This window comes from Falco cherrug, chromosome 6 (genome assembly GCF_023634085.1).
Source record: "Falco cherrug isolate bFalChe1 chromosome 6, bFalChe1.pri, whole genome shotgun sequence".
Taxonomy (NCBI): domain Eukaryota; kingdom Metazoa; phylum Chordata; class Aves; order Falconiformes; family Falconidae; genus Falco; species Falco cherrug.
The window spans coordinates 6,273,309-6,300,968 of NC_073702.1; the positions used below are offsets into that span (position 1 = coordinate 6,273,309).

General features: G+C 43.1%; 2 protein-coding genes across 6 annotated transcripts in view; one reads left to right on the forward strand and one right to left on the reverse strand.

Annotated features, from left to right (window-relative positions):
- SNX14 (sorting nexin 14) overlaps positions 1–1,654 on the forward strand; it is a 63,374-nt gene extending 61,720 nt beyond the window's left edge. For all 4 annotated transcript variants that reach the window (XM_055713428.1, XM_055713427.1, XM_055713425.1 and 1 more), the window contains one exon: positions 986–1,654. In XM_055713428.1, coding sequence (XP_055569403.1) covers positions 986–1,024 — 39 coding nt within the window. In that variant the 3' untranslated portion in view covers positions 1,025–1,654. The remainder of the gene's footprint in view (positions 1–985) is intronic.
- On the reverse strand, positions 944–27,660 carry NT5E (5'-nucleotidase ecto). 2 transcript variants are annotated; one of them, XM_055713435.1, is made up of 9 exons: positions 27,541–27,660; positions 21,638–21,860; positions 16,206–16,394; positions 11,830–12,027; positions 10,128–10,279; positions 8,242–8,350; positions 7,305–7,454; positions 5,599–5,799; positions 944–3,882 (listed from the first exon to the last, which is right to left on the reverse strand). In XM_055713435.1, exons 1-9 carry the CDS (start codon positions 27,601–27,603, stop codon positions 3,725–3,727), a joined length of 1,443 nt encoding a protein of 480 aa, XP_055569410.1. In that variant the 5' UTR covers positions 27,604–27,660; the 3' UTR covers positions 944–3,724. The 2 variants fall into 2 exon arrangements, with proteins under 2 accessions (XP_055569410.1, XP_027653849.2); XM_027798048.2 differs by lacking the exon at positions 27,541–27,660 and adding an exon at positions 26,357–26,879.

Here is a 27,660-nt window from a genome sequence, read left to right on the forward strand (position 1 = left end):
GGTGGAGAGGGTGTGGGGGAAGGGCAGTGGTTTTCACCTGGAACCCTGAAAAAAATTTTTTTTTCCCTCTCCAAATCACTGCCAACTGACTGCGAACCACTTGGGAAGGGAATTGTTTCCTCCCAGCAGTGGTAGTGGGGCAGTTTAAAAGTAATGACGGGTTGTCAGTCACCAGTTGTGCTGGGGGAGGGGGAAGGGGAAATCGCTCCAGATTGTCCCCTCCGTTCAGCAGAGACGGGTCCTTTTTGAGTTGCTTGACACCAAAATGTAGTTACGGCGAAGAACAGAAACATACTTAGGTTAGTCAGCATTTAAAGGGAACACTGAGCATCGTGGAAGTTTTGGTTTCAGCACCGCTCCTTCGGCAGGGAAGCAGCGATGGGAGAAAGGGGGAAGTGTTGGTGCGCAGGGTGTCGCTCCGCTGCCCTCCCTTCTCGAGGTGGGCTGTCCTGGGGGCATGTCCTGCTACACGTACCGGTGCTGGATCGCTTGATGGATGCTGTGTTTGATGGCAGCGTGCATAAGGGAACACGTTCTGAGGGTAAGAGCTGAAAAGCTCCTATTCTGAGCTTTGCCTTTGATATGAAGTACAGCCCGTCCCTTGGAAGTCTGTCAGACGGGACGCAAGGAAAAGGGACAGCTGAGGGAGGAGAAGCGTTCCCAGGAGAGGGAGGAAAGAAGTCCAGATGAAAAAAATACCATGTGAGTGCCATTTCCAGATCAGAAAACCGCTGTGTTAAGAAAACTGTGTTTAGTCATTAGGAATGGGGAGATGAGAACTCCCAGAGGAAGGAGAAAAGACCTATTCTGAGAAATGGTATTAAAAACCTGAAAGCGGTAGCCTTATTTTCTCCTAAGTCTGGTTTCAAGTGGATGTTTCCAAATACCATTCATCATTACAGCTCAGTTCAGTCATTCCTATGTAAATACGTGTTTTCAAACATAGCAAGTAATATTTTTTTTTTTGTCTGTAACTGTTTGACAGGGTCCGAAGGAGGCCAGCTCTGTGTCGTGCTGGATGTGAATGCAGGGACCTTGCTGGACACCCAGCAGAGACATCTGCTGTGCACTGTTGTAATGGACATGTGACGTTTTAGCCTTGCATTGTATATTTTCTTGTAAATAACATAAAAATTAAGTTCTAAAAAAATCTTTATGCAATAAAGACATTAAAATTTAATACCAATTACAAGTAAATAATGTATCTGTACTTTTTATTTAAAATTTGTTTTAGCTGTTATCAGTAAAAGTCAAGTTAATTTCCCCAAAATCTCCGCATGTGAAATTACAGGATGACATAAAATAAGACATCTGGGAGATCAGCCAATATATGCTTTGCTAAAAGAGCAATTACTGTTGTCTTCCTTAAAGGTTATGTAGAAAAATTGTTTGGAAGAAGTTGCACAATGGTCCCATGGAGGTATTTTTAACTGTCTCGACAAATCTTACTAATTTTTTTGAAACAAAATTACACGATTGAATCTATTGCATACAAATAAGTCTCAGAACTATCTTTGGCTTTTGCGCTTCCTGTGAGCGTGGAAGACCACATGTGTGATTTAGTTTATTTAATAGCTGACCTTCAGATCTAAAGGACTCTTAAAATAATAATGGGTGTGAAAAGTGGTCAAAAAAGTTAGACTTTTACCATAGGCTTTATTTTTCTGCTTTTTTCCTAGGTTCTGTCGGGTTTTTTCTGACATGCTTTCTTTACAGGCTTAGAAAAGAAGATGTGAGTGTTCATAGCCTTCTCTAAAAATGTATTAGTATAAAAAAATGCATGGGAGATTTTTCCTGTAAATCTTAATTTGTTGCCCTAGCCTTTTTATGAGACTTCGAAAGGGACTTCCGTGCTTGCATTTTTAACAAGTTTTACTTGCAGAACAATACAGGGCTATTTTAATTTTTCTTTTCAGACAACACCCACTCCTTTTTTACGAACAACCTAATGCAGTATTAGTGTTGTCAATACAGCTTGCATTATCTGTATTATTTCTGCAGACCTTTTCCTTCTGTTTGTCAAAAGAAGGCTGAAGTGTTATTTCTTTCTGGGTATGCCAAAGGATTTGTTACCTCTTCAAAACTGGTGTGCAGGTGCAGCTTGGCCTGTAAGCGCACTCTTCGTTACTGGTATTACATTGATTGGAGGAAGACCACTCTGTAAATTAACAACTTTAGGGACTGGTAGTGACAAATCAATCGATGCCGTGTTGTAACTAGTAGTGTGTCAAGGTCAGTTGGTGTTTGTCTCCCCGTTCTAACACAAGTTACCTAATGCCGCTGCGTAGCCCAGATCTTTTCAGGCACAACCCTTGAATTTATGTGGAAAATAATGGGGTCTTGAAATTTAAACATACTGAGTGTTTATCTTAATGCACCTCCTCCTTGAAATCTGCAGGTGCAGTGAATTTAAGAGGTGAGTAGCTTTGGTCTGAAGAAGTATAGTACGCTTTCCAGAAAAACAAAGCTGGTTTATTCAAAACACCGATAGGCAGTTTAATACAGCAGTAAACAATACGGAAACACATTGATGTTGAAATTACAAATGTGAACAATTGTAGAAAAAAAATCGTTTGCACTCATTTATAAGCCATCACTTCTCGATAAATTGTACAGAAACGTACACTTAGCATTTAATGTGTTCTGATTTTATACTCATTAGCCTCTTACAACTGTGTATTTTTTAAACACGGTCTTTCCATAGCAGGGACGGGCTTCTGAGTTATGATCACAAGTGTCACAAAGCCAGGTTATGCTGCAAAAAGCCCCATTGCTGGACTACTTCCAAAGGATGCCACAGCGCTGCAGGAGTCGCTGCATGTATCCAGCATTCCCTCTGAACGTCACAAATAGGGTAATGGGCAGGAGTCCTGTGCTTTGGTCTTCGGAAAAAGGTTTAAAAGTGAGCATATTTATATGAAACGCAGTCATAGATTGTGTTCTCACTCTAGATACAGTCCCCAATTGTATATATTCAATTTGAATATATTCAAATTGAATTGTATATATTCAATTTGTTATAAATGATCAAAATAAAACTAAGCTTTCATCACATCCTTTATGTTTTCCATTAATAAGTGAGATGTTGCATCTTCAAAAGTCAAATGGGAAAAAAAATAATTGCATGTAAACAGACTTCATACTTTGAACGACACTGAGGTTAATCCAGGTCTTTCAGGCACTGGTGCAGGTATGATAAATATGACTGGAAGCGAAGCAGAATTATTAGACTGAAAGCTTTAACGCTGAGCAGAAATCAAAGAAAGGTATATACACCTATAATAAATCCATTTCTAGAAGCTTTACATTACTGGAATCAACTCAATATCTAAAGCGGGTAAAAGAATTTTACAAGTTAAAAATACCCCATTTGGGTGAGTGTGGTGGTTTTACGATGGAGCATTAGTATTCACTGGAAACTTTGCTTCTTGAAACCTGGAACTGCCCTGTGGGTACCTGCTGCTTCAGACTAAGAGAAGTCACGAATTCTGTCAACTCATTCTGCACAGTGTGCTTCAATGACTTAATGCAGAGCTTGCGCTGTGTATTTTCTTGTATCTTAAAGACTCTTCAAAGACAATGGCTTGTGCTGCTTACTGCTGACGTGCAGAAACCTACACACTTGTTCATTTTCAGGTGTAGAAAAGAGAACTTTTCTCTTTTCCCTTCATCAGCATCATCTCTCCTCCTGCCTCCATCCAAACAAACACACAGTGACCAAAACTCAAGTATGCAAGAATATTACAGTGATCAATACAGAAATCAGGGTAAGGCTTGCTTCAATAAGACTTCCAGAAGAAAACTTTATTCGACCTTCAACTGCTGGGTAAACTCTCTTCATTCTCTGAAGGTAACGGGAAACAACCTCAATATCAGGTTCACCTAAACAGACAGAAAAAAAAAAAACACCAACAAAAAAAAAACCCCACAAACATGTTCTCTGCAGCAGCTTTGCTCTTAATCAAAATTTAAGAACCTGTCTAAAATTGCAGTTTTAGCTCAAGTCTTGAAGTGTTTTCTATGGCTTCCATGCTGAATCGGTACCCATCAAGGCAGCGCAGGGGTGTGGAGAGTTTTCTTGTGCATGGGTAAAGTATCTGTGGTGGTTTGTAACCAGAATTTTTGGTTGCAACTCACATTTTACCCAGACAAGAATACTCTTTGCATTGTCTGGCTTTGTTGTTTTGCATCTGTTCCAATAAGTAACTGACTGATAACACTTCCAGTCAGATTTAGGTAGACTGTCTCCCACCTGTTTGTTTGTTATAGATGTGGCAAAGCTATCGCTTACACCTTTTCAAATTTAGGTTTACTTTTTTTTTTTAAAGAATTATTTCTAGTGTGTGCACACAGAAGTATGACGCGGATTTTCTGCAGTCAGACACACCCTCCTCGGTCCCTGCTGGCAACCATGTCGCAAGCTCTTTGTAATTGCAAGATCCAAGCTCTTACAACCCTGAAGTACAACACTTCCACCTTAAAAGTAATTACTGTTTTGCCCCTCTGCTCTACTGGGAGCCTTTACCAGAACCTTTCAAGTTTTTTCTTCTGTTATTCCTAATGATTTCTCTCTATGTGAATTTGTTTCTGCACACACCGCTATTTAATGAAAACTACAGCCTTCCCAAATGTACAAGCTGTAGGCTGAATTTGATGTAAAAACACCAGTCCTACCTGTAAGACTCAACTTTAAATTGAAATACTCTGTAGAACCACAAAACCAGTCTGTAACAAAGGTCCATAGGGGAATTCTTTTTTTGATAAAAGAACTCTTTTACCATCCAGAAGCAGAACATAGGAAATCGAAGTTCTGCAAAATGTAGATATGTTCCTAGAAGATATTTTTTTTTTTTTTTTAAATACAGCACTACATCCTTTTTCTGTTTTCAGAAATAACGAAATGTAATCTCAAAATTTTTTCCAAGTTTCCCTTTGGCCTAAAGATGTGTGTCAATTGTATGAATGCTGCATTTCTAACCGTTTGCGTGCAACTTCAGAGGATCTTAAGCCAGCATTACAAAACGCCTCCTCTCCACCTCTCCAGCATGCTGCTGCCTGCACAACTTGCGAGAGTCCCACGGCTTGCAGAGGGGCAGGCTCGTTGCCGCAGAGCAAGTCAGCAACTTTCCCCTCGCCCTCTGTGTTGCTTGCCTGAGCTGCATGTCCTTTAGTAGCAGAGGTAACGATTCTATCTTCACAAATACCTCTCTCTATACAGTGGAAAAATAAGGTCTAAATAAAATAGCACCTTTCTTTTTGATGCATTGTTTAGTAAGGAGTACAAGTGCAAGGTAGGACACATGATACGAACTCTCCACCATGTGTTTTTTTGCTTCTTTTCTGATTTATCATGACCTCAGAACTGCTCTCTAAGCAGTGCTAAATTGGTACGGCTCAGTTTCTCTTTGAAGTTTTTGTGATTTAACTGAAGAAGAATATAGTTGCTGGCTACGACCAAAACTAGCCATCCAGAGCAGTCAGATTAGAAGCAAATTTAATCTCTACAGTAAAAGCAACAAGCCTGAGACTTGTACTACAAGAAGATCTTTTAACTTCTGGGAATTGTTTGTCTGCTACCCTGTTGGTGCCCATACTTACCTTTAGTGTACCCCAGATTTTTGTCTTTCAGCATATGGTAGCCATCTCCTCCAAATAACATATAGGATGGAAGAGTCACATTGTATATTTCATCCATCTGGAGGGGGACATAGGCTGGGACGCGGCAGGCGGTGCAAAGCACTTCTAAGTTCATAACTCTGCTTCCTGGGGCTCTGGAGAGATCGTAGACCACATGGATGCCTACAAAAATACACGTTTGAATGCCACTCCGTCTATGGAACACACAGGGCTAGAAGCACCGTCCTCCACCATCTTCAGCTGATTCTTTACATTAGCTTCTGTGACTGAGAGGTTGTATCATTCTGAATTATACCGGTTAACACCCCATTTTTCTTGCACACTACTGAACTTTTATGGCAAGAAAATTCATGAGATTAGAGAATTACCGAAGCACTGCCCCGCCTCAGTTACTTATCTGACTGTTCTCGTCACTGTTCCACAGAAGGAAATGACTAGTCATGGGATTAGGATACTGCAAGACAAAAATACCTTCCCTTATTTCTGTAGTCATACATTTTTTCATTCCCCTGGCTTGTCGCCTGAAATGACTTCTTTTAAAGCCAGCCAGCCACCCTAACTTAGCAGCTATTACGGATAATAGGTACTGTCCCGAAAAAAGCAAGCCAGGGCAGGGCTGGAAGTTGCGGTTTCCAGGCCTGGGGACGCCTGGGCCCCTAGAACAGCACTGCCACGGATTTGCTGATCAGGAGGCACTTCAGCTCATCCAGAGCAGAGAGGCTCTGCCAGCCCTGCCCCTCTTCCTGCCCTGGATCTTCTCTCCTGAACCCTGTCCAGTCCCCTGGTTACCTTCTGGTTCTGCGAGAAGGCAGCAAGCAGAGGGGCTGCTCCTGCTTTACCTTAGTGGTTCCTAAGAGCACGGTTAACTTACTGGTGAGACACGGGTTGTGTCCTTGGCCTGCGGGGATCCTAGATTGCACGGGGTAGTGCCCCCATCGCCAGGCTACGCGGGGGGAGAGGCAGGAAGGGGGGGAAATCCATCAGCCCCCGCCCCTGAAGTTTAGTTTTTCTGCTAAATAAACAATAAAACCTGCACTGCATCACAGAGAGACCAGGAATAAACATGACTGTAGCTAAGTACACGTCTGGATAAACATATGGGAAGCTGCAATTCAAGAAATGCATAGGGTTTTTTAACATTAACTGTTCATCCCTACATTATTTAGAAATTCACTAAAGCAATTCCATAGCCCACTTGGACTACCCCTAGAACCGTCAGCAATCATCAGACAATCGCACAAAAAGATTCTGATAAGCTGACATTTGGCAATAACCGGCAGAGGCATCCCGTCCGGGATTTCAGGTAGACTGGCAGTGAAGAAGCAAAACCCAGAGTTTGTTGTAGCTGTTACTGTGTTACAGCTACACTCAATTACATCTTCCTGTAGCTAAGTGAAGTGTTAAACTGCTGCCGTTACAGGTTACTGAAACAACTGGGAATGCTGTCTGTGCGGAAGGGAACAGCGATGGCCGGCGTGCTGCAGCAGCTCAATTAAACGTACACACGATACACAGCATTAGTTAGCTGGCATGTGCGAGGCACGGGGCTAAGGTGTAAGGCCGACTTGATTTCCATTCTTACAGAGGCTTCCAGGAGTGACACAAACAAGGCCAGCAGAAGGGATGGCTGGTTTGGAAAACCGAGACGAGGAAAGAAGAAAACGTACCTCCAACCTGCAGCAGCTCTCCGCTCCCTCTTCCGTATCTGTGCACACTGTGCTCAAAAGCTTCTTTCAGAGTGGAGCCTTTTACTCTTACCAAATCGAAACGACCTCCAAATGGCAAAACAGAAAGCAAATCTTCCACAGTAATGCTACCTGGGGGAATGAGACTTTATTTACTTCTTTCTTTCTAAGTTTACAAAATTATTTTAGGATTGTTTAACAGCACATTTTTGACAAGGAACGTGGCAAATACAATTTAAGAAAACGAGGGCCACTAGAGGTGAGAATCACACACATTGTCCCAATCGAAGAACCTGCATCTTTATCAAGTATCAACACCAATAAATCCGAGTGTGATGTAACTGCAGGTATTGCTATTCAAGTAACTCTAGCGGAAGAGATCACAAACCGCCAACCTAAGATGAAGAAGAAACACAGCTATTCTTACTAAGTCAAGCAATTTTTCCAATCGCTTTAAGATTTACTTACATAGTCCTACACAAAGATTTAGCTAAACAGAAAAAGGTGTTTGATTTCAGGTTTCGTTTATGTGACAACAGGAAAATAAAAACTGTAAAACCTTAGCATTCAGAAAAACCCCAGAATTTACTTATTCTACAGCAGACAACAGAAGGCTCCCAGTGGCCACACCGGATGACACTCTACAGTAGGTGGTGAAGAATATCCGCTTTTTTCCAAGGACAGAAGGAAATTATAAAAAGCATTGTGTGCAAACAATGCTAGTAAATTTTATTAATGTCAGCCTGAGGGCAGTCGTGCTGTAATGATGGATAACCACTTGAGAAAGTTTGAAATCGCTTCCAAACACTACGCAAATCCCATCAAAACAAGCTCATACCTAACACTGTATTCACACTTGCTTGGTAACTTGATTCTCCCTTCCAGATAAAGCTGTCATCGAGCTTGTAATTTTACATACCGTTAGTGCTCTCTTCATCAATGGGTGACCGTATCCCACCTCCATTCAGGATGCACATCGAAACATGGTTCCACGACTTTTTACCCGGACGTCTGACGTTCTCATAAAGCTACCAAAGGAAAATGTTTAAACTGATTTTTAATCTTCACTTAGTCTAGGCTCTGGAAATTTACATCCAATACAACCTGAGACTGAAAAGAGACAAAAAAGGTTTTATATGTTCTTTGACATCAACTTCAAAGTTACTCTCTATGGCCAGATCTGTGAGATATTCTGCAGTTTGTAACTCATAATCAACGAAGGGATTGCAAGTCTCCAGTTCTGAGCGGAGGCAGTTTAAAGCAAGGGCTCACACAGTACTGTTAGCAACGTCACAGCCTTTTCACATTTGAGTTCCTTTAAAGTCCTTTGTAAAATGCCATCTGGGTCTGTCAACCTTTTATTCTGAGATTCTGGGCTACTGTTGGAGAAGCATCACTGAACTAAATGGACCTCTGTTTCGACCCAGTACAACCACTCAATCAATCTTCTAAATTTCTCAGTCTCTACATTTCCCAGGACAACTCTAAATACTAAAGCCCGTGGAACAGGCTGTTTTTCACCTTGATGCCCCTGAATGCACGGCAGGTGAGAGGAAAGCAAGTGTAGAACTGGTGAGGCAAAGAACATGAAGGGTAATCTGTGTGTCCACTGGTGACTGCAGATGGTTGTCTAGAAACATCAGTTTAACTAAAGTAGAATATGACCTCCCAAGACAAAATGTACAGCAAGAAAAACTACAGACACCTGAAAGAGTATGGAGTTACTTTCTTTAAGGCTGAAAATTGCCAAAGCATTTGATCACGTTTGTCAACTAAAAATATAACCGATTCTAGCACGAAGAAAAAGCAAGGTGCTGCAATTTTAGTAGAACTGTATGCAGAATTCCCAAATCAAATTTGCAAATTATACCATGAACTATGAACTATTTTAAGGATTACAATAAAAGAGATCACATGGACTGGATAAACAGCTTTGGGGACATATCTAAATGAAAATTCATTCTTATTAATTGGCTCCTGACTTTGTGGCAATGCTGCTGGACATTTATGGCAATGCTAATTTTCTGGAAACGGCCACATTAGCAACGTTTTTCCCTGGAGCACCGAAAGGAAACAGTGCTGCTGCGGGACAGTAAAACAATCAAAACCAGCTAGTTTAAAAACTGGAAGTGACTTCTCATAAAGAGACTTTCTGGTGTTACATGACTGTTAAAGCCCAGCGATACTGTCAGGACGCAGCAGGGGCCAGTGGCTCCATCTGGCTCGGGGTGCTGGGGGCTTTTAGCTCTTCTGTGCCTGGCTGTGTGTGTGGCCTTTCCCCCTCCTTTGCTTCAGCTGGCACCTTTTGGGCTCTTCAAGGGGGACAATTCGTATGAGTAACTTTGCAGAAAACTACCCACGGTTTTTGTTTGGTTTTTTTTTTTTTCCTGGGCTAGTGCGTTAAAAAGCAGTGACCGCAGAGCCCAGCGAGTGTAAGTGCTGTGAGCAGGGGGCTGGTAGCAGGACAGGGGAGGGGGAGGGAAGCCAGGCTCTCCTCCTCCCTTGAGGAACGGGCTCTTAGATCAGACTGCTATGTCTCTTGAAACTGCAGCCTCAGAGCCAGCTGTGAACAAGCCGTTCTCTATATGAGGATATACACAAAGAGTAAACTGCTCCTTACTGTATACAGCAAGATTCACTTACAGCCCTGCTTCTGCCAGATCTTTCTAGGGACACGCTAGATGTTACGGTGTTGGAAAGCGACACAGAGCCCACGTGCTGACAGTGTGGAGCTGGGGAGCGTTTATCTAATAGCTCTGGAGTAACACTCAGACGTGATTGCCACCTGTAGTAGCAACATCTTACCACAGCATCACAGAGCAAATTTCCCATGTTACATTCTTGGAAACGGCATGCTTGGCTTGTACCGTTCAGGTAAACACTAGTTTTTCCAATTTCTTGAGAATAGTTCCCAAGGTTTTTCCTCCATTTTTCCACTTCTTCTTTAATGTGCTCATCTATAAAGCAGTATAAAAGTGTAAAATAAGCATCGTACATATCTCACATTAGTGACACTTCAATGAATACAGAGCTTAGGGAAAAAAACCTGGCTCTTCATAATCCTAAAAAGTTACACTTTCCCTAAAGGCTCTTCAAGCAACACAATATCTACACTCACTTTAAAAAAACCCTGGAAAGGAAGCAGGTAGGACACAACAGTCACGTGAACAAGCCATCCCTGTGCCACAGCAAGGTTATCTCCTCTGTAACAGGTAAAAATATTTTTGCCCAGTCCAGCTCTAACCTCTGATTGATGGGGTTTCTAGCACCTACCTTGATAGGTGAGAGAATTTTTAATATACAAATGAGCTTGGTCTTTATTTGACAGCGTATCTTTTTTTTTTCCTATTTATAGCTTCCTCCCCTTTAAGGTAGTGCTAAAAGGCATACTAGCTCAAATATCAATGTTAAGGAATAAAAACTTTATAGAAATTAATCCTCTGTGCATATCTATCTGCCAGGTACAAATCTAGTTCTTTCAGAAAAAAACCCACATACAGAGATTGTATATACAGACAGATAATGCCACAACTGTTTTATATCAGCGATTAGTTTTAAGCAATTTGCCACAGAACTGTCAGCAATGGCAACATTTATAGAACAAGAGCACCTACGTATCTGAATTTTTACTGAACTTTTACTGACATCAGAGAGAGAATGCAAAGTCTCTTTACATCATCTCATTACATTAACAGAACCTTTATTGACATCAGAGAGAGAATGCAAAGTCTCTTTACATCGTCTCATTACATTAACAGATCACTGAGAATAACATAGAGAATAACACAGTAGATAAGAATATCTCTAAACAAATAATTTTTAAAGGATTGATTTTATAAAAACTCTGGTAGAACCTAGAAAGTCTGATAAAAGCTCAGAGCTTCATACAGCAAACACTGGACAAGAAACAAAGACTAAAGAACCAGCTCCAGGTAATTACAGAGCTGACAAAAAGCAGGTAAAAGAGTTTGAATAGTTATGAACAGAAAACAACAGAGAGCCTCTCCTCCTCCCAGTTCTTGAAATGTTTCAGAGCTGAAACACTGAACACTCAGCACTGAAAACAAGAAGTCGTGGGTTTCTATATTGGATCTGCACATTGCCAGCATATTCAATTTTTTTGTGGAACATTTCCACTTTCCTATGTTGCCCTAAACTCTGCTCTGAAGAACCCAACCTCTGGCAAAACAGTGTAAATTAGTCCTCAAAACGTTTTAAATCATAATTACAGGACTAGCTGAAACGGGCTCTGCTAAATGGTGAGGTAGCGCATCACCAGAGTTCCTATAAAAAACATACACTAAATTTGTGTATATTCAAAGGCCACTGTTCAGAAAGAGAAACAAAGGCAAACGGGTACGACTGTGACACAGCCTGAACCCTACACCGAGGGGACAGCAAGCTCAGGAAGAAATCCCAGTTCTCCTTCCACGTCGTACTGTGTATTTAACGTAGTAACACTCGTAGTAGAGTGCTGCAGGCAAATTCAAAAATCTAGCCCACGTACCTTCAGGAACACTGCTGTCCAGCAGAACGGGGTTTCCAACCGCTTCAACTACGTTTCCTTTCTCGTCAAATGTAACATTTAGGTAACCGAGGTACTTTCCATAAGCATAAGCTTGTACAACTGGCACCTTTCTCCCATCATCTGAGTCAACCATGAATGGATACGGGCCAGCTGGCTGTTCAGTAGAGGGTGGGGTGCCTGCACAAAACACGCGTGTAAAGCAGGTCTTCAGCTCATGTGACCTTCAAGGAATTACTAAAACGCCACATCAGACGTTTCTCAGCCTCAGAAAAAAATCCGAAGAGGGTACGAAGCAGAAACAACAATGAACGTATTGGATGACAAGCACACATTTGATTGTTCAGTTATGTTATTTTGTAACAGACAACGCTGTTTTCAGGCATGGGCTCTAATAACTGCCACAGTGTTTTTTAAGTTGTGACAGCACACTAGTCCGTGACATCATGTCACAATAGCAACAAAGGAACTTTTCATTCCAATTACTGCAATCCAAACCTCTCAGTAACGCACACATACCAGCGTCTGGCTGAAAAGTTTATTGTTAAGCCTTCATGCTACATTATTCTGCATTGGATAGAAAATGAGAATGTTAGTAAGACATACAAAGAACTTCTTGATAAGAAAAAGTCTAAACCATTTTTATTGATAATCTGCAGTCAGAATGCCAAGAACCAGTTCCATGAATCGGTGCATCTACCCAACTGATTGTTTTATCAACTACATCAAACTTAGCCTCCAAAATTTCAGACAGGCTGCAAACCCTCTGCAAAAGCAAACTTCATTACCATTAGAGTTATGTGGTCATGGATTTAAAACTCATTAACCTGCAAAGTCTGAAGGGTGACTAGATGCAACACTTGGAAGATTAAAGCAAGGCATTTACAGAAAAAGAAAGAGATCTCGTCTTAATCGGTATAGGCTACCGCAGGATTTAGAAACCACTCAGGGGAGGAAAGCAGCAAAGTGCACAGCCCAGCTCTTGTCACAAGGGTACCAGCCTTCTCCCTGTCTCCTTGACAATATTATCGGAGCAGTTTGGCTCCCCCCTGTTACTCCTATCAATATTTCTATTCCAGCACCAGCTCTGAAAGGCGTCATGGGCTGCATGGCCGGCCCCACTGCAGAGCCCCCTCAGAGCCGACTGCTCGCTCCTGTCCCACAGCCGGCGGCACTTCCCACCCCTGTGCCAGTGATGGCTGGGTGCCAGTGGGGCAGGGGCACGGGAGGGCAGCCGCAGAGGACACGGATCCAGAGGAAAGCAGGATTTTCACTCCACTGCTCACAGAACAACCCGTTTCCCTCCATTTACAGTTGTTTATGTAATACGAAATCCTGCAATAAGCGGCATGACAAATGTTCCTCCTAGAACTCAAGTATGATTCATATTTATCTCTGATCCTCCTCCAGGGAGAACGGCTGTAACAAACTACAAGCTGAACCAAATTTACCGGAGAACTAGTTTTTCTACTTTCAGCCTGGCTGACAGAGTCGGTTTCTTGTTGGTACCTCTGCACTATTCAATATTTATTTTCAGAAGAATTTACGAAATCCTGCAGCCAACGAGAATCCTGCAGGATTTATGCACACAAAACTCATGCATACATCTCAGTCAAAGGGCAAGATGCTGTTCCATTACAAATGTACAAATTCATACCGGGTAACTGAAGAATGTATAATACTTTCCTGTTTCCTTGTTTTAGCTAATACACTGTGTTGCCAGAACATCCCTTCTGATGAAAAACAGTGATTAAAATACTCTACCCTAAAACTACCATTACTGTTTGAATCACTTCTACAACCCAAAGCACACTTGAACAAGTCAAGACATTTGCTGCATGATCTGTGTATAAACTGGAGATTTGCAAACGTCTTAGAGACAGATAGGTTGGATTAGTCCAAGGTTAGGCCCTTAGATCAAGATATCTCTGCAGAGGTGTCTGCATGGGAGTATGTCTCTCGACTTCCATGACAGCCAGAGATTCAGCTGATAAGTTGGTACTAACCCATGCAAACCAAGTTGAAACATTTTCCCAGATTCTGCTGCCAGTTATTGATTACATCTCTTTGTTTAAATGAGAATTTATAGGCCTAATGTACACATAGAAACACACGCAGACACTTAAAATTAGATGGTTTACTCTGCAGTCAAATCACCTCCATAGATGTGGCTATTTCATTGTGAATGTTGGCTGACAGCTTTGGCTCGGAAAGGAACAGTTCACAAACGCACGCATGGTGCTCCTGGGCAGAGCAGCAAGTGCTTCTCAGCAATTGGAATAAAAATTATAGACTCGGACCACATTCTGTCACAAAACATATTTTGACTAAATAAGTGGATACATATTTTTGGATGTTATCTCCCCCAGATATTTCTTCTTATTTTTTTATTTTTCTCAACTGTCCAATGTTAAAAAAAAAAACCAACCAAACAGACTTGTTTTATCAAAACAGTGCATCCCTTGAAAAATGGACCAGAACCTGCTGAGGACTTTAACCCAAGGACTGCAGTCCCATCCTGTGTGCTCCGTCTTGCCTTGTGAATCTTGTACATCTTCAAATGGGGAAAGATGGAACAGCTAGACCTAGTCTAGTCTGAGAGCTGGGTACTCTCTGGGATGACAAGAGATGTGCACGTGAACTCCTACAGATCTAGACAAGTTGTGAACTCGGGTATCTCAACTCCTGGAGCACTTCAGATCATGCTTGCAAGTTAGGAAGAGTGGCACCTCTTTGGACCACACCCAATAGAGCATTTTGACTACCACCTCAAGGCACAAAGTGTCTACAGGCACTGACCTGTGCAAAAGAGTCTGGATAACCCATGATGAATGCACACTTTGAATACTGCGTGCATCCTTGATTTTCCCATCTCAGAAATAATTCAATAAAGTTGCTAAAAAATGCCACCAGTGGGCAGCAGGCAGCACAAGGACAAAAGACCCAGGTTTTTTGGTCTCTCATCTCAGCAGGATGTGCAGGTCAGTGGTGGAACACCCTGCCACTGGCTGTTGTGAAGGCTGAAGGCAGTCAAGAGGAGATGGGGCAAGTTCAGGGAAGAGAAGTTCCAGTGGGGGCAAGAAAATACCAAGACACCACTTCTGGCTTGGGAAGTCCCTGAACTGCAAGGTGGTGGGAGGCTGCGGCAGATCTGAATACAGCACGTCCACAGACCTGTCCACTGCTCTCTCACAGCTCCCCCTTGGTGACTCTTGGAGACAAAAAATTGGGATGGTCAGTCCTGTTGTCTGTTCCAGTTTGGCCACTCCTCTGCTGCACCCCTATGCTGAAGTGCAGCCTCTTGACTTGTAGGTAGGCATGTCAATGTTCCAGCTTAGTGATCAAAGTTATTCCCTGAGGCCAAATTCAAGAGATATCCCCAGCTGTTCAATGTATAACTGTAGCATGCAACTGTTTAACAAGTGGGATAGTAAAAGGTGAAGAGCCCAGATAAGACCAAAAAAAAAAAAAAGCATGAGAAAGTGGGAGAAGATGAGCAGAGAGAGGAGAGGATGAAATGGACAGTGCAAAACCTTTAAGTGGTTGAGTTCCTAGGGTACATGGTGCTATCGCTGTGACTAGGGCACAAGGGAAATTTTGCTGAAAATTACAGAAAGCTCCTGTTACAGTCTCCACCAGTTAATGAAGTTTCTGCTAAATTTAATGATCTATCTCTGATGGTTTAAAAAAACCTCACCCATCAGCCTTTCTTCTACTTGTGTCCTTATAAATCAACATACGGAAGGCAGCAGCACTGGAGAAGCTGCTGATGGCAGGTTTTTTTTCCTAAAGTAGCATTGCTGCGTAAGAAATCAGATCAACAATGTTTATCTCTGCAATGATGTCTACCTCTAGGGAAAACAATAAAGTCCGAAGTGAAAACTTGGGAAAAGATTTTTAATGGCAAAGCTTATGGAGACCTATGAATACAGAATCAGATTCTACAGAAAATCAACGTCAGTATTACTTCTGAATTCTTATATGATTGATTTTTTTGGTTAAGTCACACACAAGTTTAAATGTAAACATCTCATTTACTCCTTTGTATGTGTGCACTTGAAACAGGTAAAACATGTTTGGCAGTAATTTACCAGTATTACCATCTTTGCTCCTCTGTCCCACTTTGTATAGGTCACCTCAAAGATCCACAGCATTATGGAACCTCTCAGCGAGTCAGGGCACTTCTTGCTCACGGACTGTTTTAATTTAGTTTCTTATGGAAGTTATAGATAGGTACTAGCTATGAATCTTGCCCGGTACAGCCAGCAGTAAAATATATTTGTGGAACTTCTCTCAGTTTAAAAAGAAAGAGTTTCAGCTTTGCTTTAGAAGCAACATTTTAGCAAGAAGTAAAATACCTGTATAGAGAAATGTGTTTGTATGTCCTCCAATTACAACATCCACTCCTTTCACTTTCTGGGCAATATCTTTGTCCACAGTAAACCCAGAATGTCCTAGTGCAATTATTTTGTTCACTCCCATAGCAGTGAGTTCATTCACTTGTACTTGCAGTGATTCAATTTCATCTTCAAAGATTACATCACCCCCTTTAAAAAAAACAAACAAAAAACAAACATGAATGTATTTACAAAGTACCTTAATTACTAGTTTTTAAAAAAAGAATTTATATCAGATACTATTTTGTATAATTAGTGGAACTTTAAATGTCAGTAGCTTTCAAAGGCCTGTAGTTGGTTCAAGCTCCTGATCGAATTTGATTTTCTCCGGTCTCTCAGGAGCACCTGTGTGCTTAGACTAATACAACATTCCTGACCTGAGCTGTATGTATCTGCCTATAGTAAACAAGTTGTAACTCCATAAAAAAATTCTAGTGACACCAATTGTGGGATCAAATTAAATGGCTTTTATTATTTAACTAAAGAAGGGAAACTAAATATATGTGAGTATAAACATTTGTATTGTACTAGAAAGTTGTTTTTTTCTCAAATAATATTTTTGAGATCTTCTATCTTCTCCTGAGTTTAATCTCTCTCTTACTCCACACTCATTTTGTTCTTTCCCTTCCCACTACAGCACACACACCCACCCACCCTGCTTTAAACAGCAGTTTCTTCAAAGTCCTACACTAAACTCTAAATTGCCTTTTTGCACATATTATCTCACCTAATGTGACCCACTCTCAGTAACACTGATACAGCACAGTACACAACTGAGCTACCATGCTGAAATAAGAACATAAAGAACAGAAAGCCTGGAAAAGAGAAACCTTTTCCAGACCACAATGTTGGGAAACTCACCACTTTTCTGCCTGGTTTCTGTGCCTGCTGAAACTCTACTAACATGACAAATAGTTACAACAGCACTAGACAAACATGTACTTTTATCCTGGGCACAGTGTTTTGGGTTGCACAAAAGGACTTCCTATGTAAAAGGCTAATTTCTTTGTCAAAGTTTTGAGAATAGAGTTTACAAACAAGTCAACAAATTGTAATCCAAAAGTTTCCGGTGAAGACAACCAAGTAACATTTCTACCAATCCCCTGCTCTACCTCTCCTTCCTGCAGAGTTTTTTGATCAAGCCATTTTGAAATACGCCTTTTGAGTCAAAAGATTTACATTATTTCATAACAAAGGGAGAAGCGAAACGAATCCACAATCCAGTGCAAAACGTTTCAGGAAATAAAGAGGAAGCTGCTACAATGGAAGAGATAAAAGAGGGTTACATAAACTGGTTCACCACCACGCCCATTGAATAGTTCAGTTACTGCCAGAGGGAATCTCTGTTATGCACATTGTGGAGTGAATTGTGCATGCATCCCCACATTTTCTTCCCGTGGACCTCTTCTTAGAATCAAAGAATCATAAGTTAATTGAGGTTGGAAGGGACCACCAGGGGCCATCTAGCCCAAAACCTGCTCAGAGCAGGAACTCCAAGCCAGATGAGGACGCTCAGGCTCTCGTCCAAGCAAGGCGAAATTCCACAACCTCTCTGGGCAACCTGTTTCGTGGCTTAACCACTCTTACCGTGGCAAATTTTTTCCTTATGTCCCACCATAATTTCCTGTGGTACTGCTTGAGCCCATTGTTTCTTGTCCTTTCTCTGTGCCCCTCTGGGAAGAGTCTGTCCCTCTGTTCTCTATAAACCCCCTTAAGACAATGGCAGACTGCACTTAGTGTTCCCCCTTAGCCTTCCTTCTCCAGGCTGAAGGAAGCCACCGGCCGCAGCCCACCCCTCTTTATACATCTTGTGCTTGACAGAATCTGGGCCTGGCCAGAACTAGTGGCTAAAGAGGAAATCTGAGGAACGCTCCTTGACTGCAGGCCTCTCGCGTGCTCATCTCACCACCCACGGACCAGCTACGACAGCCATGCACACCATGGTGTGGGGACCAGTTCTGTAAAGAGGGCTCAGCTCTCTAAACAAAGAGCAAGAGCGAGCCACCGACGAGCTGTGCTAGCCCGCAGTTGCCCGCAGGCTAACTTCTCCCATGGCATGCAGCCAGGTGGCCCACGATAACCAAACCCTCCCCACCAGCACCAGCTCTGTTCCCCCTCATTAAAACAAGCCTACTTTCATAATGAGGGGAAAAAACAAGGCCTGTCCTGTGCCAGTAAATCCATCTCTCCCCCGGGACGGTTACGGCAGGGCACCGCCAACCCTGCCACCCAGCCACTGCCTGCTGCCCACCTCGCCCTCAGAAAGGGATTCCTGCTTGCGGGCTGCAGGGGCTTCTCGCACCCCCTCTCTGCGACCTAGCCGTGGCATCTCACACAGCTTTGCATCCCAGTCATCTGAGCGCTTGATTTAACTGAGTGGAAATGGGCCACCAGATTCAAAAGTTATACAGTGGGAAACTGTAAGCGAAATCATGCAGCGCTCATTTCTCTACGAAACCAGAAAAAAAGCAACATACTGCTTAGCACTCATCTGCACATTTTTCAAAACAATCTGAATTGAAATAAAGTGTCTATTTAAGTGTTAGTTATTGCTCATGTCTCTTTTTTTTCACCTCTCTTTCAAGGCGTTAAACTGACATGACATCCTCTTCTCTTTTTAGATGGGGTAGTGTTTCAGATAAAACATCCAAACTGTGCTATAAATGAACAAGGAAAAAGAAATGGCTCCATATTAAAAATATTATGCAAGCTAGCCAGAATAGAGTGGAATAAATGGAAATTAAAATTCCTTTTTAGAAAACTCTGCCAAGTTGGTAGTTTTAGTAAATATTTTGCTGCCTGTAGCGTTACAGAGTAAGTAGCTTTGGGTTTCCACTTAATACAAAAAGACAGCGGACTAAATGAGATGTATTATTTCATAGCACCAAATGTGTACATAGCATCTCTCAGGACGAATAAAGACATCAACTATTTCATGGGGTTTAAAACATCGTTGCAGAACTAAAGCAAGTGAGCTGCTACCATCAAATACTAGAAAGCTGGTCTTGGTATTATCAGTGCAAAGCAAATACACAGACAACTCTATGTGCCAAGTTATGAACAATTCTTGCAGGATGTGGAAAAGCATTCAGCTGAGATAGTTGTATACAGCAAAACAGGGGAACTTGAGAAAAACTGCCAATTGGCTGTAATCTATAAATTGCGCTAAGAGTTTCCCAGTCCTACAGTTTCCAAACAGTAACATTAACAGGACCTTCAGCAGAGATTAACTTCCTTCACAACACAAACACTGAGATTCAAGGACTTTATACTCTGTTCAAGTACGTTGGTAGCTGTTTTAAGCAGACTATGAAAAGTACAAGTTGTAATTTCATGATTCTGTGGAAGTTCCTGAGAATTAACAACAGAAGAAATCACACTCAAAAAAGACTTCCACAAGAAGTTACGTAGGAATTCACATCTCAGCATTTTCAAGCTTCCTATTTGCCTTGAGAATGCTCTAAGTGTGTACAGCATGCCAAAGCAATTGAATTGCTGCTGAGTCTGAGAAAACTGAATCATCTGGAAGAAGTGTATGGAGATAAGGAAGATGCTGAACTTAAAGTTTGGAATGTAACTTATTCACTAAATTAAGGAATTAGGTTGATAACTATTTAGCCACTGACCCACCTCTGCCATGATTTTATCAGTCTGAAGGACTGCTAGGTCATGGGGGATATATAGTCACTGAGTTGTATTAACATCATATCCTGAATTCACATTTTCAAAGCTTCCAAATGTTCCTCTACACACTGAGAAGGAAAAGTGAGAAATTATAAAAACTCTGATCCCTATGAACGTTGCTGTTAGAATTCTCCCTGCTTGCTGCTCAATTACACTGTGGGATATACTTAGCTTAGGGCTGCTTCAGGTCCATCTACGGAGCTAATAAGCCTTCCCTTTTAATGCTGTTTTTCTAGTTGTGGTTATAACATCTGTTATAATGTCTCAGCATACGGAGGCATTCAGTACGATGTCTAGATGTTATTGGAAATGTATTTAAACATTTCCGAGAATCATTTCAACACTATCTGGATTCTCTTCTAGTATACTTATTTGAAAGAAAGTTAATTTGACGGCCTCACCACTCCAACATGGCTGTTCGGAATAAGAGCAGAGATTATTTTATTAACCCTTAATGATGAACAATATTGGTTGTCTCTCAATTTTTCAAACTTAGCGTGGTGTCAAGTGATATCTACCCTCATGCCCTCAAACACAGATGAAATTCTATTGCCTACACAAAATACAGATAAATTTGGTTTCTCACTGGGGGAGAAAAAAGGACTCTAAAAACACGTAACCGTAAAATAGAAGTGAGATACAGAAGTCTATTCTGACCTCAGACGTCCACTTCCTGATAGTTTAAACATACAGCATAAGAATTAAAAAGCACAGAAGGAACAGTTTTATATTCTAATACTTCCTCAAAGTATTGAATATTCTTTTTCTCAAGAGAACTACGCATTACTTCTTTATTACTAAGCCATGGAAAATGAAGTAATAATATGAAGGTTTTTTTCATTGTGGAAAAAGTATTACACCGGTGCTTAGTGCATCCCTACTGCAAAAACCAGGGAAGAAAGTCTGATTTTGTCAGAGGGGGGCTGAACTTTCACCGGTGAGGCAGTGACTCAGACCTCCTTCACCTGATTTAAACGTGTTTTTCATTCCAGTAGACCATTTTATTTTACTAAAAACCAAACCCTCAACAAACCCAAACCCTTAAATGTTCCAAAAAACAGTCAGAAATTGAGAAGTCTTTTTCCTCATCAACTCTAATTTTACTCATGAATGAAGCAATTGTGGTAAAAGTTGAATGGCTGTTCCTTGTGTAGTCTAATTTCTGGAAATATCTGAGAGGCTAAAAACATCTTGGGCAACTTCTGCTTGAAAAACACATATGAAGCTTTCCTTGCTTTTACTAAGGCTTGAGCATGCAGGCATCCAAGAGCAACATTTCAACACACACAGAAATGTCTTGGTTTGAACACATTTCACTCTAGAGACAAGCTGTATTGATGTTCTAACATTTGTTTAAATGGATAAATGACAATAAAATATAAAATAATACAAAATTTAAAACCCAAACAACAATAAAACCCCCAAAGCTACTCCCCAGCTCTCCTGCAATCTCGCTGACGTTCTTATATTCTTAGATAGTTCAGTGATCCTAAGTAACTCAGGTCTCTACGAAAACCGCTTTTAATGTTGACAAGCCTTTTCCAGTTTAAAAATCAGGCAGTTACAAAGTTGAATAATACAAGTAAATACTGATAAAACAACAAACTCCTCACTTTTCAGGTGCAAACATTCATCTTTGGATTCAAACAAGTGGGCAAGTAATAAAATAGTAACAAAGGATATAAACTTATATAAGAAAGAAAACATACCTGGCTGTGAAAGAAAAGAAGTTTCCTTTGTAGTGTATCCAACAATTCCTACCGATTCTGAGTCAAAACGTATTATTTTAAAAGGTTTAACATATTTCATCATTTCATTTCCTAGTGGGGTTTTCCCCTTAATGTTTGCACTCAGGATTGTAAAATTAGCATTTTTAAGAAGAGGATCTAATAATCCGCTCACACCTCCATCAAACTCATGGTTTCCCAAAGCCTGTAAAAAGCAAGAAGAAAATATAAGACCCTTCCTCCAGTATTCAGTCTAAATACCTTATATACCCTTCACGAGAGTATGTCTGAAAAACCAAAGTCTGTGTTCTAGGGGAGAAAACCCTATCTTGTCTAAAACAGCACATTGTTTCTCATGAACACAGAAATGGTTGGGGTTTATTAGGTTTAGCTTTTTGCTTTTCAGACTCTTACATCAACACAGATGTGAACAGTCAAAATCTAAAACCTAACAAGTGTTTGTAATCATATACCAGATTAAAATCCACTGGGTTCATCCTGTAACTGCAAGAAAGAGGATTTGCAGTAACCACAAAGGAAAACATGTATTTTGTGTACAGAAAATACTTTTTTAAAAAAATGCTGAAGAAAACGTTAAATGTCAAAGACAGTATTTGTTATCTTTGCATAAAACATGAATTTTAAGAGCCTGTGCTTGGACTACAGGTTTTTTAAACACATTTAGTTCACATCTAGTAAGAGTTCCTGTGTGCTTTAATATGTAACAAGAAATACCATTTTTGAGCCATTATCAATATTGTGACCTAGTAGAAGGTCCAGTGTTTATCAGCTAATCGCCATAGACAATCCACAGTAGCGGTGTGCAGAACACTGTAAAGTGCTAAGACCGTCACACAAAATGAGAGTTTATTAGCAAGGTAACTCCAACAAGATGAGAATGTTTAGTTGTTCTAGGCTGACTAAGCAGACAAAAATCGACTTACCCTAAAGGACCATGGAACTTCCTCCTACCCACCCCTTTTTCACACTCAGCTTAAGTCACCACATGCCTGTGCCTGCAGGTTTGCTGACAGCCAGAAAAACCTCCCTAGGCAGCAACCCTGCGAAAGTACAATATAGGCAAGAACCTTGCAGCATATTTAGGTGTTAGTGAAGGAAAAGATATAGCTATAGAAACACGGTAATAGTCTTAACTTGGTACATGGTAACTTGGTACAAGTTTTCAGGTGGCAGCTGGAGCAAAGCATGAAAGGGGTGCTGAAGCCAATGGGCCGACTCTCGCAGACAAAAGCGTGCTCATATCATTCTGAAGATCAAGTGGGGAAAGTCACATTCATCATCTAAAAAGACTTATGTATCTCTCTGCTCTCCTTAGATAAACAACTCCTATGCGTTTGTTCCAACTTTTATTCCTCTAACAGATTATATTAACCCTGATCACGTTCCAGCCCAAGCAGGACCTTGAAGCCACTACAGGCACAGAAGCTCAGTATTTCAACCAACTGATTGGCAACATCTTTCTTTTGGGGAGGGAGACAAAGGCTCCTGACTCCTCTGATCCCCATAGGCAGGCAGCCAATGGCCCCCTGGCAAAATCAGGATATTGGCATTAACTTGCATTGGCAACCAACTTCTCTCATTGATGCTAGTGAGAACACTACTCAGCACTGGGGAAGGAGCCAAGTTGTTTGCACACCGCTGGGGCACTTTTCCAAAAGAACCAAGAACTATCTTTAAGAAAATCCTGACTTGGGAAGGTACAATGCACCCCAACTATATTCCATTTCTAACTGTATTCTAACTGCAATCTAATTTGCTGTAAAAAAATAAATAACAATAAAGAATAACACTTTAAGGAAATTCATTCTGATGCTGACTGATGTTCTGAAAAGATATCCACAGACTGGCAGAGTGTCTCAGAATGGTAACAAGCTATTTCCTTTTGCCTGATGCATATGCCTTCTGTTCCTCCTAAATATACAATTAAACATCCCCCAAAAAGGTTGCAAATAAAACTTGCAAAAAGAACCACTTAAGAAATTTTTCTTTTGACTTGTATCTTGCATTTGGACTATTTCATGTCCATTAGGATACAAGCTTTGAGCAAAACTTTTCCCATGGTGTGGGTAAAGTCGTTCATGAGAAGTCACTTGTGGTTAATAATACAGTTTAATTTTTGATGCAGCTTCTCCTCTGGGGAGGAAGATGTGGGCCATTTTGGGTTCCTGTACCTAACTACCCTTATGCCCAGAGCTTCTAGGACTCTGTACCTGTGCAACGTCCCTTCACCAAAGCTGAATCCATCGGCCAACATTAAGTGTAAGTCACAAGGAGGAATAAACACAAATATTCAGACACACAGCATAAGATCATATAATCATCCTTTTCACAAGAAACTAGGCTAAAAATATTTCAAAATCAGGATACAAATTAGCAGAAGGATGCAACTTGTAAGTAAAACTAGAAGACTTCCATCATCCCTCTAACTGCTGCCTTTGCAGTACTTAATTTGGATATCGGTTTTCATTACACCAAAAAGCAAGGCTAGCACCAAGAAAATTTGGAAGGCAATACCTAGCTAAACAGGAGAAAATAGGCTTCAGGTGATAACGCGCATAAATGAGAAAAGGGCAAACCTAAAAAAAGGAAACCTGTCCCATTCGTAGAACAAACCTCTACTGCTGGCAGGCTGCCCTAAATCCTCCTATGGCTCCTGCCCCATGCTGTAACACCTTCTGTAATTCATGTTCCCTCTTCTATCCTGTTTGTAATCCTACTCCTGTATCACACTTCTAACCACTTGAGTAATCCTAACCCCTTCAGTTAGGGATGTGACTTCCCAAATTTAGCTTAAAGAAACACTAGCTCACCCTTCTGCAGCGTGGTGGCTCTTGCTCCCTGTGCTCCCCCCCCCCCCCCCCTCCCCCGCCATCACCCCCACTGCATGGTCCACTGACAGAAGAACCAAAAAGGATGCTGCAGCACTGCCCAACACTCAGCATCTGTTCTCAGGCTCTCTGGTAGCAGAGGAAAGGCGCTGAAGTGTCTGTAGCTTCTCAAGTCTATCCTGTCCCTTTCTATCCACTGACTATTCAAACTATAATATGCAGGACTTCCACAGACAGCAAGTGGTTGACTAATTCACCTAAGGCATTAGCCTCCAGTGCAAGGCTCTGGCTAGCCAGTATGGTGTGGAATTGATTTTTTAATCTTATTCTAATGCAAAAGCTCACTGGATCTCCTAAATATTCAGCAGATGCTTCCTACATAACATGTTTCTAAAACTGAGCATTAGTTCAATGCTGCTGATGCTGCCTGAAAGAATTTCTTCTTGTGATATGATCAGGAACTCTACAAGCTCCCAGCCTCCCCATGAACCAGTCAAACCAGGAAACGCAAGCCAGAAAACAACAGTCAGCAGCAAGTTTTTGGAAGAAAGGTAAGAAAAACTACCTCGAGCGATTTCTGCATTGCAGAAGCCCAAAGTGCTCCCCCAGCTCTCAGTCAGGATGAGACCTGAATGCACACACTCCTGCCCATCACCACTGGGAGGAAAAACCTTGTTAATGTTAGGTTTGCAATTAGGAAACCGTTCATTAGGCCACGTGCACAGGGAGCAGTATCCTTCATAGACCTGTATGTGTAGTATGAAGTGTGTTCAGCTTAGGAGAGCGCACTGGAGCATCCCTTTGCCTTCCATAGCTGTTCTGAGGCAGAGGGAAGAAACGGGTGAAGCCACTGCTACCTGGGAAAGGGCCATCTTTCCAGAGAAAGCAAAGAAGATGAAGACAGAGGATGTGAGATGCACAGAAGGTTTTCCTCTCAAGATGTGAATTGGGATGAAATAAGCACACAGTCAATCTCAGACATAACTAATCTCTCTCACCTTTCTGGGGTTGTATGCAAGCAAAACAAGCCATGATAATTCTTTATATATTAATAGGCTATTGCCCTGAGACAAAAGATTTAAGAACATGGAATGACATTCCCCAATCTCATTCTCAAATTCTTCTACCTCCCTCTGAGCACTTGGACAACCAAAGGAGACAGAGTACAGAGTAAAGGTGTAGGACTGGCACTGTCTCAACGAGCTCCCTCACAAAGGTGTTGTTACAGTCCCTGTGCCACACACACAGAGCCCCCCAAACCGCATCATGATCACAGCTCTGGTGGGACTGGACACGACCAGGATGGGACTGATGAAAACCAAAAATCCTCACCCTTCAAAACAGCACTACCAACATGTGCCATCTGTCCCTTGCCGCTGGACCGAAGCCAGCGGGGCAAGCCGTGAGCCTCAGCCAGGGCTAATCCCTCTATCGCAGGCCAGGCTCCTCACCCGGCTTTGCCAGGCTGGCTTCCATGCCTCTGCTGACCGTCTCCAACAGAGCCCGTCCAGCCCCCTGCCCGCCCCGCCAAGGGGAGCTCTGCCCCTGCATCGCTGGTTTTCCTTGGGTGCAGCCTTGGCATCAGCTCCCGGTTTCTGGCTGCCAGCTCACGACTTCACCCGGCCGGGTCCCCCTCGCCAAGCACGTTGCTTCTCTTCTCCTCGCTTACCTCCCGGCCGCCTCCGGCCACGGTTTTAGCGCGTCCTACAGCCTTCCCCGTGCAACGCTGCACACTCAAGAGAGCGGCAACGCAAGAAACGGCGGCAGGGGAGGAAAGGGGGGCACAGACCCAGCACCCAGGGGGCGGCAGCCCCCCACCGCGCCGCTCGCCGCCTCCCCCGGCCCGCTTTACCATGGCATCGTAGCGCAGGAGGTTCATGAAGTGGACCGCCTCCCGGCCCCTGAAGCGGGAGAACCACACCGTGCCCTGGTACTGGTCCCCGGCGTCCAGCAGCAGCACGTTGCGGTGCCCGGCCCTCGCCGCCGCCACCCGCGCCGCACGGCGCGCCACGCCGCCGAAGCAGCCCGCCGTCCCCTCCGCGCCCGCGCAGCTCCGCGTCCCCGCGCCCTGCGCCTCCACCCGCCCGTGCACGTCGTTGGTGTGCAGCAGGGTCAGCCGCAGCTCCGCCGCCGCCGCGCACAGCACCGCCGCCGCCGCGCACAGCACCGCCGCCGCCGCGCACAGCCGCAGCGCGGCCGCCCGCCCCGCCATGCCGCGGGGGCTCCGCGCCGCTCCGCGGGACCGGGAGAGGGGGGCGGCTGCGGGAGGGGAGGAGGGACGGGGAGTGGCGCGGTGGGGGGCGGGCGAACCGCGGGGAACGGGCGCAGGCCGCCTGGGGGAGCCCCGGCCGTGACCCGCCCGCAGCACGGGCGCGGGGGCGCAGGTGCCCCGGGGCTGCCCGCCGGGCGCGGGGCCGCAGGTGCTCCGGGGCCGCAGGTGCTCCGGGGCCGCAGGGGCGCGTCGGGCGGGCGGCGCCGCGGCTGTTGCGCGCTGCCCCTCAGGACTCTGCGGGCGCCGGGCTGCGCCCGCCTGCAGCCCCGCTGCCGCCCTTCCCCACAGCACAGCTGCTGCCGGGTTGGGGACGGGCCCTCAGCCGGCTGCTGGAGGTCAGGCGGGATGAGAATTCAGCCAGCAGCGAAAGGACAAACTCCAGCGCTCGCAGGAAGCCTTGGTGAATGTTTAGTACGTTGAAAGGAGTTTCCAAACCTTCACATGAAAATGTTTTAAGGGTTCCACTCAAACTCTCTCCTCCTCTTTCTCCAACGATGCTTAAAGTAAGGAGTGCAATTTCAGCCCTAAAAAGAGTTATGCTGCTTTAAGAGTTGATTTAATTATAGCTGTAGTGTTTTCGGTGTAGACTCATGAATCGCTTTCAAGATTTTCTTTCCGTGGTTAAGTGGTAAGCTTTTAGCTGCGGTTTGGCATATGCAGCCTGGGGGGAAAACCTGCCAATGCCTTAAAGAAATAAGCAACTCATTTGGGGTTCGGCGTGGGGTGACGCAGATTTGGTAAATCAAACTCGCTGGTGGCCCCACCTGCTCCTTTAAGTCCTGTGTCCACAGTGTGGGTCCATGTCTTCTACCACTATTAACTGACATCTGGAGAAAAAATTTCTGATTAGCTTTTGGAGTGCTGTATCTTCCATGTACTTTCTT